Genomic DNA, 12,883 nt, shown 5'->3' with positions numbered 1-12,883 from the left:
CATCGCGAAACACAAGTCCAGTACTCCGTCTCCTTCACTACACGAAAAGTTAGAGTTCACACCAGGTGCGCTGCTGCTCACCGCTCAGAGACTAAGTCCGGCGATACAACAAAACGCGACGTTTTCTAAGTCGCTTCACTTCCTAGCTGGCTAAAGACCGACTGCCCGCTTTCGCGTCTCAATCCGAACTCTGCCCTTTAGTGTCTCGACCAATCTACCCTGTGCCCGTCTCCGACCGCGTTTCCCGCGCGCCGAACACCTTCGCTCAATTGGCTAGCGCAGTCCCCTTTCTTGAATCCGTCCATCTGATTGGCTACAGCTTATTCTACATTACTTTACATTTAACATGTTTAAATAATCAAAGCTTGACCACTTTCATGTTCTAAATAAAGTAACAATGATATCCATTACATAATAAACGTTAAATTCTTTTACACAAGACCAATACAATTTCATTCTCAATTTTGAATGTCACGGCAAGTAGCCTTGCACCAATGTGCTTTCTGATAAATAAATAAAGAACAAAAGTAACTATTAAGCACTAAACTTTATGACAAATTTTCTATTACCTAATGATTCAATAAGGACTCATGCTGTCATCATCGTCCACTGCGTTTTGTTTGGAGGAATTGATGATCTGATTCTTAACTGAAAATACTGATAATTTAAATTTACTATATCTTTCAAACAAATAAAGTTACAGATATGATATTTACAACGTTTGTCATTTTAATGATGCACTTCTACACTCCTGGAAATGGAAAAAAGAACACATTGACACCGGTGTGTCAGACCCACCATACTTGCTCCGGACACTGCGAGAGGGCTGTACAAGCAATGATCACACGCACGGCACAGCGGACACACCAGGAACCGCGGTGTTGGCAGTCGAATGGCGCTAGCTGCGCAGCATTTGTGCACCGCCGCCGTCAGTGTCAGCCAGTTTGCCGTGGCATACGGAGCTCCATCGCAGTCTTTAACATTGGTAGCATGCCGCGACAGCGTGGACGTGAACCGTATGTGCAGTTGACGGACTTTGAGCGAGGGCGTATAGTGGGCATGCGGGAGGCCGGGTGGACGTACCGCCGAATTGCTCAACACGTGGGGCGTGAGGTCTCCACAGTACATCGATGTTGTCGCCAGTGGTCGGCGGAAGGTGCACGTGCCCGTCGACCTGGAACCGGACCGCAGCGACGCACGGATGCACGCCAAGACCGTAGGATCCTACGCAGTGCCGTAGGGGACCGCACCGCCACTTCCCAGCAAATTAGGGACACTGTTGCTCCTGGGGTATCGGCGAGGACCATTCGCAACCGTCTCCATGAAGCTGGGCTACGGTCCCGCACACCGTTAGGCCGTCTTCCGCTCACGCCCCAACATCGTGCAGCCCGCCTCCAGTGGTGTCGCGACAGGCGTGAATGGAGGGACGAATGGAGACGTGTCGTCTTCAGCGATGAGAGTCGCTTCTGTCTTGGTGCCAAAGATGGTCGTATGCGTGTTTGGCGCCGTGCAGGTGAGCGCCACAATCAGGACTGCATACGACCGAGGCACACAGGGCCAACACCCGGCATCATGGTGTGGGGAGCGATCTCCTACACTGGCCGTACACCACTGGTGATCGTCGAGGGGACACTGAATAGTGCACGGTACATCCAAACCGTCATCGAACCCATCGTTCTACCATTCCTAGACCGGCAAGGGAACTTGCTGTTCCAACAGGACAATGCACGTCCGCATGTATCCCGTGCCACCCAACGTGCTCTAGAAGGTGTAAGTCAACTACCCTGGCCAGCAAGATCTCCGGATCTGTCCCCCATTGAGCATGTTTGGGACTGGATGAAGCGTCGTCTCACGCGGTCTGCACGTCCAGCACGAACGCTGGTCCAACTGAGGCGCCAGGTGGACATGGCATGGCAAGCCGTTCCACAGGACTACATCCAGCATCTCTACGATCGTCTCCATGGGAGAATAGCAGCCTGCATTGCTGCGAAAGGTGGATATACACTGTACTAGTGCCGACATTGTGCATGCTCTGTTGCCTGTGTCTATGTGCCTGTGGTTCTGTCAGTGTGATCATGTGATGTATCTGACCCCAGGAATGTGTCAATAAAGTTTCCCCTTCCTGGGACAATGAATTCACGGTGTTCTTATTTCAATTTCCAGGAGTGTATATGAAATATCGATCGTTAAGATCGACCAAATCGTTCAGATTTTAGCATTCAGATATTTGTTACAAAAGTGGTTAATTTCACTTTTGGGATCACCATGAAAATTAATGAAGGATGGTAGATTAAAATTACTGTGGTTTTATTCACTGAATTACTACAGAATTGAATAGTTTTCATAAGTGTTTCCCTTTATGGCCGATCTTAGATCCTCCATATTTAACACTGCTACTTCTCCTTGGACACAAAAGCTTTCTACTAGGTTTCCCTATGACGTAGGTTCACGTCTGTGTCGCTCGCACACTATAGCGCTTAGGCCTCAATAGGGAATAGACGCCCGTGCGTTTCCCCATGTCGTGGTCAATCTGCGCCCTTTGTGGCATCTGGTCCTGGACGACAGGGTAACTTTTGCAATTCCTGAAGGCTGACTCTTTCGGCCGTTTACTTAAATGAGAGCAAAATGCTCGTTGACTCACACAAGGTTCCTTTTGATGATGGCATACCGCTGACTTACTCCGACTTCTGAACTTACTTATTAGTGGGACCAATAGCTCAACGTGTAACAATGAAAGAAATACCTATCTGACCTAGTTACACTATTGACTCTCAATCAGTGAAAACAGTAATAACCAGAAAACCGTTTAAGAGTTGGCGTTTTAGGAGCGCCTACTACCAGAAATAGAAAGAGCATACGCTAGATTAAGAGCGACCGGAATGAGTCACAATGAAATGTAATCACCGCAAAGGACGAAAATAGGACTTTTTCAAGTAGAATTAAGCGTCAGCTTAGCACAGGCGAGAATATCACGGAAATCTAAATCTAATCTAAATCTAGTGTCGAAAACTACACGACACGCATTGTGAATCGCATTCTAAAAATACATTAAAATATCATGACGCATATTCTCAGATTAATCAACTTACATATAAACTTCTTTCATTTGGAGTGTGTTTTGATGTATTAGCAAGAAACATCTACAGGTGATGGATTAAGTCATGGGGAAAACTTTTGTTGTTGGCAAAATATTCGCTGTTTCCGAGCTCTACTAAGCAACATTTAGTATTCGTTGGCCCTCGGATGATGAGGTATCATAGAAATAGCAGGGTCTGCTAACAAGATGTACTCCATACTACCAGTCCCAGTAAACTAGTTGGGTAATTTGCAACAAGAAAACTATATGAATATGAATGAGTGCCTTTAAGCAGAGAAACGTACACTACTGACCATTGAAATAGCTACACCAAGAAGAAATGCAGATGATAAACCGATATTCATTGGACAAAAATATTATACTAGAACTGACATGCGATTACATTTTCACGAAATTTGGGTGCATAGATGCTGAAAAATTAATATCCAGAACAACCATCTCTGGCCGTAATAACGGCCTTGATACGCCTGGGCATTGAGTCAAACACAGCTTGGATGGCGTGTACAGGTACAGCTGCCCATGCTGCTTCAAAACGGTACCACAGTTCATCAAGAGTAGTGACTGGCGTATTGTGACGAGCCAGTTGCTCGGCCACCATTGACCAGACGTTTTCAATTAGTGGGAAATTTGGAGAATGTGCTGGCCAGTGCAGCACTCGAATATTTTCTGTATCCAGAAAGGCTCGTACAGGACCTGCAACATGCGGTCAAGCATTATCCTGCAGAAATGTAGGGTTACGCAGGGATCGAACGAAGGGTAGAGCCACGGGTCGTAACACATCTGAAATGTAACGTCCACTGTTCAAAGTGCCGTCAATGCGAACAAGAGGTGACCGAGACGAGTAACCAATGGCACCCGATACCATCACGCCGGGTGATACGCCAGTATGGCGATGACGAATACACGCTTCCAATGTGCGTTCACCGCGATGTTGCCAAACACGGATGCGACCATCATGATGCTGTAAAGAGAACCTGGATTCATCCGAAAAAATGACGTTTTGCTATTCGTGCACCCAGGTTCGTCGTTGAGTACACCATCGCAGGCGCTCCTGTCTGTGATGCAGCTTCAAGGGTAACCGCAGCCATGATCTACGAGCTGATAGTCCATGCTGCAGCAAACGTCGTCGAACTGTTCGTGCAGATGGTGTCTTGCAAACGTCCTCATGTGTTGACTCAGGGATCGAGACGTGGCTCCACGATCCGCTACAACCATGCGGATAAGATGCCTGTCATCTCGACTGCTAGTGATACGAGGCCGTTGGGATCCAGCACGGCGTTCCGTATTAGCCTCCTGAACCCACCGATTCCATATTCTACTAACAGTTATTGGATCTCGACCAACGCGAGCAGCAATGTCGCGATACGATAAACCGCAATCACGATAGACTACAATCCGACCTTTATCAAAGTCGGAAACTTGATGGTACGCATTTCTTCTCCTTACACGAGGCATCACAACAACGTTTCACTAGGCAAGCCTCTGACTGTGTATGAGAAATCGGTCGGAAACTTTCCTCATGTCAGCACGTTGTAGGTGTCGCCACCGGCGCCAACCTTGTGTGAATTCTCTGAAAAGCTAATCATTTGCATATCACAGCATCTTCTTCCTCTCGGTTAAATTTCGCGTCTGTATCACGTCATCTTTATGGTGTAGCAATCTTAATGGACAGTAGTGTATTTTAGAGGAGAATCAAGAATTTAAATTTTGCACGGCCCACCGCCCTATCTATAGCCAACATACATTGCATACGAACACTGCTGTGTGCCTACATCCTGCCACCTTCAAGGGACATAATCAATCTGCAGACACACAGCGCCGCCAAGAAGCATTTTGTCTCTAACAAAAGTTGTTTCCCATGACATTTGTCGCAAAGTCTTTGAAACACCCCGCATATTTTACCAAGTTACGATAACATTAAATAAAAATTCCTCAGTCAGAGGGAGTTTTATTGGCCATTGGCCTCCACTCTCACTATTGAAGAGAGGGGGAGGAATGAAGGTAAATTATACGGAGTGGGGAAGTGAAAGTGGCCCGGAGATCAGGGCTCCAGGGTACAAAGAAACACAGCAGAGGAAAGGAAATAAACTCTAATCGGACTATAGCAGATGTTGGAAGTGACCATCACTCATCTCTCGGAACTTTTGGGCCCTGATCAGCATCGAATCGAAAGTCGACAGCTCGAATTGCTGCAGTCTCATCCAAAATGTTCTGCCGCAGTTCTTGAAGACTGTGAGCGTTGTTGCAATGCACCTTAGACTTGAGGTCTCCCCACACAAAGTAATCGCACACTGACAGATTAGGTGACCTGGGTGGTCAGCTAGATCCGCGACCAGACTGACCTCTACTAACAACTCTGTCCGGCGTGAACATTGCGTAAATGTATTTCAAGGTGCGGCCAGATGTATGGGCAGTTGCTCCATCCTGTTGGAAGCAACTGTAGGTCTTTTCCTTCCCCGTTAAGACCACCTCAAGTGGTGTCCACTCGTCCGGACCACTTTAATTTGTCCTACGCTTTAGTGTGCCCTATGTAGCCGTCGCCATATATAATGAAAGGCGATTAATGTAACAGATGTGAATGTATCGGTAGACAACAGCTAGGCCAGTATAACACTACGTCATTTTCAAACAAACATTAGTCGAGTATTAACTTTACTGCTTCTATCTCTGCTCTGTTAACATGCCTAGAACAAGGATGCTATGATGAAGTGTCTGCTTTCTTGCGTAAGTGATGTACGAGCGGTTCTAAGAGACTGATAATATCGGTTCTTTTGTGTGTAATGTCATTTTTCTACTGTTACGGTTTTGATGGAAATTAGTCCCTTTCTTCAACAGCATTCGTGGGTTAAGGCGAATATCGAGTGATGACGGAAAAGTGTGGGTCTCCTATAATTCTAGTTTCCCATACACACAATGGCACAAGAAATTTTCAAGGTCAACAGATCGAAATGACGAGTTAGATGCTACAGAGAAATTAACTTTAATTAAAATGCATATCATGATGCCAACAATATAACAATATTATTGTTATTAAAGTAATAAAGCGAAATAGAATAAATGAAATAATTTCTCAAAAAAATTTGAAAATTTTATTTGCGCTTCTTTTTATTGAAATTAAATATGTCACACAGTACGTGGCACACTATAACTGTCAATTAACAATGTTATCCAAGGTAAACGAATAAATATGTAAATATTGACAAACACTGCTCGCTGCGAAATATGAGTTTCTTATAGCGAGTTTTTACAGACATGGACATGACTAAGTAATTAAGAGATCTTTGAGTTTAATCTGTATTTTACCATTAGGCGAAAGTTCATTACTGATATGAAACATAAGAAAGACACAGGAAAAACTTCAGTGCGTTCGTGGCTGATTTGCTGTCGATTTATGTCTTCACAGCGGTGCAACTCCGACCCGTAATTTTTTAGAAATTTTTTCTCAATACGACGCCTCCTTCCCTGCTGTGGCACTAACACCAAGTTGTTTTTCTGTACCCTGTGTTTTCTTGTACTCTTTTAGTTCCTCCAACTCCTGAGCTCGTTCTGGCAGTGCTTTTGCTCTTCTGTCAGGAACACGACAGACAGAGAAAACAGAGTACAGCGCATTTCGTCACAGATTCGTTGAGCAGGCGTGAAAGTACCATGGAGACGCTCATCCAACTCCAGTCGCAGACGATACAAGAGGGGCGTTGTGCATTACTGAGTGATTTATTGTTAAAATTGCGAGAGTGTATGTTGCCAGAAGAGACAACCAATATACTGCTTTCCCCCTACATACGAGGGGCTTTCAATTAGTAAGGCAACACATTTTTTCACGTCCAGTTTCGGTTGGAATGACAGAAAACTTGTTGTGGGACATTCTGGAATATTCCCGTTTCAGTCTCTAGAGTTTCGTGTAGTGCCAAGGGGTGGTGGTGCTATACGTAGCGGTACAAAATGGCTCTGTAACGGTGGTGCGATCCAAGCAGAGAGATATCAATGAGTTCCTTTGGCCGGATTCCAGAACATCGCAGATGGTAATAGGCACCTGCAGAACTCGACCTGGTAGCGAACAAACGCACGGTGAGTCACTGGGCGTGGGATCTGTCATCATCGCAACAAGGTAGCGCAGACGTGTCCGATTTATCGCGTGCCGACCGGCCAAACACGACTGTGTCTCCTGCCATGTTGGAATGTGCAGAGAATCTGATCCGAGGTGGTCGAAGGATCACAATCAAAAACCTCGCTGAATTGGACGTCCCTGCTGGTACTGCTGACACTCTCGTTGGGGTACTCAAAGGTGTGTGTCCTTTGGGTTTCTCGTCTTCTAACACAAGACCGTAAAGAAGAATGGAGGAGCATGTGAGGAATTGCTTGTGCGTTACGAGGCTGATGGCCACATTTGTTTGTCGAACATCGTAAAAGGCAACGAAATATGGGCTCATCACTTGTAACCGAAAACTAAACTGCAATCCATGGTGCCACATCGCCTCTAATCCGAAGAAAAAGTTCAAAGCCGCATTCTCGGCCCCTTAAGTCAAGGTCTTCTGGGTCTCTCAAGGGGTTATTTTGTTTAATGTCCTTCCTCAGGGTACAACAGATAACTCGGAAATGTATTGTACTTCCTTCGGGAAATTGAAGAAACGTCTTTAGAGTGTTCGTCGCCACAAAAATGGAAATGAACTTCTCCATCTCCGTGACAACACAACGCCCCACATAAGTCTGCGCACCAGAGAGGCGCTCACAAAATTTCATTGGACTGTTCTTCTTCATCCACCCTAAAGCCCGGTTCTTGGACCTTTCGACTTTCATCTGTTTGGCCCAATGAAGGATGCACCCCGCGGAAAGCAATACGTTGAAAATGGAGAGTTTATTGATGCAGAAAGCCGTCTTCTCTGACATATACCAGCAGAGTGGTACCTTTCTGGCGTATGGGCCCTCCTAGTAATGTGACGTAATGGTGTCGCACTGAACAGAGATTATGTTGAAAGGTTGGGTTTTGTAACCAAACGAGAGGGGAATTAGACTGATGAGCCAAAATATTAGCCACTACCCACAGCGAGGTTGTAGACTGCCTAGTGGCGCTGAGGACATGCGACGCAGTAAGAGACGTATATGAGCGGAGCAGAGACCATTAAGGAATCATTCTAGGAAAGATAAGTGGCGGAAATCCAAATACCTGGGAGCGAGCGTCTCGGAAAAGGCGAAGTTGGTCGTCTGTTCGCGTGCTACTGTCATCAGCATCTATGCAAAGTGGTTGAAGAATGAAACTTCCTGGCAGATTAAAACTATGTGCCGGACCGAGACTCGGACTCAGTCGGTAGAGCACTTGCCCGCGACAGGCAAAGGTCCTGAGTTAGAGTCTCGGTCCGGCACACAGTTTTAATCTGCCAGGAAGTTTCATATCAGCGCACACTCCACTGCAGAGCGAAAATTTCATTCTGGTCGAAGAATGCTGAAACCACGAATAGGTGACAAGAAGTTGAACGTCCACCACTCAGCATAGAGGATAGGTTCAAATGGCTCCGAGCACTATGGGACTTAACTTCTGAGGTCATCAGTCCCATAGAACTCAGAACTACTTAAACCTGACTAACCTAAGGACATCACACACATCCATGTCCGAGGTAGGATTCGAACCTGCGACTGTAGCGGTCGCGCGGTTCCAGACTGAAGCACCTAGAACCGCTCGGCCACTCCGGCCGGCTAGAGGATAGGGATCGGAGGCTTTCCCGCTCTCTAAAGCTGAATAGGCGGCGATGTGTGGTAGATCTGACGACAAGTACAGTGCTGGCGCAGACAAAAGTGTTTTGCATCACACCGTTCAGCGCACAGTGTTGAGCATGGTGTTACGCAATATAAGACCGCTAGGTGTTCCCACGTTGACCCAACACCGTCGTCAATTATGATTACAGTAAGCACGGAATCAAGGAAATTGTGCCATGGATCAATGGATTCGTGTCGTCTGATGGGATGAACCACGTGTCTTGTTAAAGCAGGTCTATGATCGCGTTCGGATACGACGTCATCCACGCGAAAGGCTACTCGAGAAATTACCCGCTCCACGGACGCAGGCCGTAGGGAACAGTAGTAAGTGCAGAGGGTCATTTAGTTCGGCTTTCGTGGCACCTGCGGTAGTTAACTGGGGTATGATAACATCTGTGGATTACCTGAATATCATTAGGGACCACCTGTAACTCCTTATGCTTGATGTCTTCCACAATATCGGTGGTATCTTAGAAAGGGTTCTGTCTGTGATACAAAGAGTCGCGGTGCAGTGGTTTAAGGAGCATGATAGTGAACTCATGTGATGTCTTGGCCATCAAATTCTGCTTATCTGTATCCGATGAGACACAACTGGGACGATATCGGGCGCCAGCTCCGCGCCCATAAACAAAATCAAAGGAACCGTGTGACCTGTGCGTATGCATCTGGTGCCACAAACCTCTCAAGAGCTATCAAGGACTTGGCGAATCCATGGCACGCAGAATCACTGCTGTACTGCGTTCCAAAGATGGACCAAAGCGCTTTTTAGCAGGCGGTCATAATGTTTTGGCTCGTCAGTGTATATGTAGGAAGGTGAACTGGAAAGACATTAGAGTGAATGAAGTTTAGCGCCTAAAGCAGATGCTGTGCCCGCGCGCTGTAGGCCAGAGGGTGGGCGTCGGAGGCGGGCAGACTGCGCCGCCAGCGCGCGCCGGCCCCGTCCGCAGCGTTGGCCTCGTAGTGCATGACGCCGCCCCCACCGCCGCCGCCCCCGCCGCTGTGGCCGTACTCGTGGGCCACGGGGTGCGCGTACGCGTGGGCCAGCGCAGGGTGTTTGACGTACTCGTACGCCGACTTGTCGTGGTCGCCGCCGCCGCCGCCGCCGCCCCCAAGCAGTTTGCTGAGCCCCACGACGGCGGCCAGCACGAACGCCACCTTGGCCACCAGCAGCGCGGTCCCCGCCAGCAGCGCGATCGCCTTGAACGCGATGGCCAGCACCGCCGCCTTCATCATGGCGCCCAGCAGCAACACGCTGCCGTACTTCTTCAGGCCGCCGCCCTTGCCGCGACCTGCTGGTAGCAGCAAACACAGTTAGCGTTTGTTGTTTTACATCTTAACATTCGCTAAATAAGCTGGTGGAAAAAGTAACAACAACGAGAAGAAGTTGTGTGACACAAACGACAATTTTTAGACGTGTTACTGCGTCTCAGAGACTATATCTACTCAGATTTCAAGGCAGGCGCATAAGAATATCGACAGTCTCGACGCTATGAGGATGTAGATCAGGGTTTCCTTTAAATGCACGCTGTAAGGGTCTTGAGTGTTAGTTACAGTTCAAACTGGACGTGGTGAGTTGGTGTTAAAAATGGTTTTAAGGTGACAAAGACGCCATTATTAAAGACGCCATTATCAACACCTCACTGAGGTTGAACTGGGTCGTGTGGGCCTAAAAGGGCTACAAAAGGGTAGACCAACGTGTTCATCGTATGGCTCTGGATCAACGTACAGTATCTACAGTAGCAATTTGAGCAGCAGTGTACAGCACAGTGACCCAACGGAGTTTTGCAAATTAATCTTCAAGGACATTCAGAGCCACACCCCCTGCAGCGCGCATTCCACTGATCCCAAACAACCGCCATTTGTGACTTCAGTTGTGTCAAGCAAGAGCGCGCTGGAGGGCAGGGTGGAGGTCTCTTGCGTTTCCTGAGGAAAGCTGGTTCTGTCTCGGTGCCAATGATGGCCGTGTGTTGGTTAGAAGGCGTCCACTTGAGGGCCAGCAATCAACCTGTGTGCCTACCAGACACACTGTCATCTGGAGTTATAGTCTCGGGTGCGATTTTGTATGACAGTATGAGCACTGTAGTGGTTATCACACGTTCCCTGACTGCAAGTCTGTACGTCAGTAAGGTGATTCGACCCGATGCGCTGCCATTCCAGGCGGTGTTTTCCAACAGCATAGGCCGTGCGGGATTAGCCGAGCGGTCTCAGGCGCTGCAGTTATGGACTGTGCGGCTGGTCCCGGCGGAGGTTCGAGTCCTCCCTCGGGCATGGGTGTGTGTGTTTGTCCTTAGGATAATTTAGGTTAAGTTGTGTGTAAGATTAGGATCTGATGACCTTAGCAGTTAAGTCCCATAAGCTTTCACACACATTTGAACATTTTTTTGAACCAACAGGATAACGTTCTTCCACACACTCTCCCACATACAGCTATCGTAACCCAACATGTTCTATGGAGTGTCGACATGTTGCCTTGGCTTTCTCGATCTGTATCCAATGGAGCACATATGGGACATCAGAGGACGACAATTCCAGTGTCATCCACAAACAGCATTAACCATCCCTGTACTGATCGATCAAAGACAACATGCATGCATTAATTCAACATTCTGGCGGTTTCATCGGTTATTAAAGAACCATCATTTCATATTTGGAATACCTTACCTCGTGCTTAGATTAAACCTCTGATCTAGTAGTATTACCTAGTCAAATGTATTCTCGAAATTTCATTTTTGCCTTCAGTGTACTTAAAACTAAATGTGTAGTCGAGTGTAGCTTGTGATACCCCGAAGTCAGTCGGGTACGTTACGTAGTTGAAATACATTCTACCTTTCGTATTCTTGAGCTATTAAAAACTGCGAATAAAGCAAAATGTCAATTAATACTACTTTACGTGTGCAGTACTAACATATGGGTCGATGTTTATTGTAGTACGTCACAAGGTATGAAACATTGATTCGGAGAATACCACGTTTAAATCACATTGTCTGCCGGTAGCACGTAAGAGCTAGCTTGTAGCGACTAGCGGGAACAACAGTCGAGTATTAAGACTTAAAATATTCAGAGGAATATAAAATACGTTCATTGTCATATTATATTAAGTCTGGCGTCATAGCGTCTAAGGGAAAGATTTTATTTTATTTTCATTTGTCGTGTATACGCTTCGAAACAATTAAAGTGTCAGTTTGTCGAAACACCTCAACTGTCTCTCATTGCGATGTGGCAGTTTGAAATTTGGCTCAAAGGTGCCTGCAGCCTTCGTCTGTTACGAAGCGAAGGCCTGGTGTCCTGCGAGTGACCCTTGGGCTGTACGACGCTTCAAACACCAAGTTATCGACACATGCAAAAAAAAAAAAAAAATGGCCAGAGCTGAGAAGTTCATTTGACGTGTGAGGTGGGTTAATGATGTCACGCTTGCGACGAATTTCACCACAACTTTGACGAGCGCCACTGTGGACATGTCACACGTTGGGAAGGTCGTTACTCCCCTCTTGCCCACATTCCGTCCGTTTTTTCGACGCCTCTGAGATGGAAGCCATAACAGCGATGCTCAGTTTAGAAAGCATCATGTTTTCTTAAGGGTCAACGAGAAAAATAATTCACCCCACCGCCGCTCGGAATCGACGAAACGAAAGGTTTCAGGGATGGCATAATGATCGTCAAGGAAACCTACACTTTTATTGGGGCGGTGATTCCCACATTCTGAAAGATCGAGCCACAGTACGACTTCCTAGACAACCTCTGACATTGCTGACTCCGCTGACGGTTCAACTCTTGTCTGCGGACAGGGTGGTGCTCCATCACAACCGAATGTGATCGCACATTTTTTAATTGCAGCGTGACCGCAATTTCTTCTCTTGCGTATAGGTTTAAACCACTAGAAACCATTCAAAACGTTTTTAAGAAATTTGAACATGACTCGAAGCAAGAAAGGACGTCAGCAGAGGCATCAAAAGAGGGAATGGATAGTAGATAAGAGGAGGCGTGACGACGTTTTCATCGTGTGACACGTCCACTTTAGTGTTGGGCAGAATTGTGATG

The 12,883-nt window shown here is 46.9% G+C and overlaps 1 protein-coding gene across 1 annotated transcript in view; it reads right to left on the bottom strand.

The window, feature by feature from the left end:
- The window catches only part of LOC126252490 (uncharacterized), a 40,617-nt gene that overhangs the window by 4,005 nt on the left and 23,729 nt on the right, over positions 1-12,883 (bottom strand). The window contains exon 3 of the mRNA XM_049953385.1: positions 9,826-10,134. Within this exon, the coding sequence (XP_049809342.1) occupies positions 9,826-10,134 (309 nt within the window). The remainder of the gene's footprint in view (positions 1-9,825; positions 10,135-12,883) is intronic.

The sequence above is a fragment of the Schistocerca nitens genome, chromosome 4 (genome assembly GCF_023898315.1).
Source record: "Schistocerca nitens isolate TAMUIC-IGC-003100 chromosome 4, iqSchNite1.1, whole genome shotgun sequence".
Taxonomy (NCBI): Eukaryota; Metazoa; Arthropoda; class Insecta; order Orthoptera; family Acrididae; genus Schistocerca; species Schistocerca nitens.
This window is presented reverse-complemented; position numbering and strand designations above follow the sequence as displayed.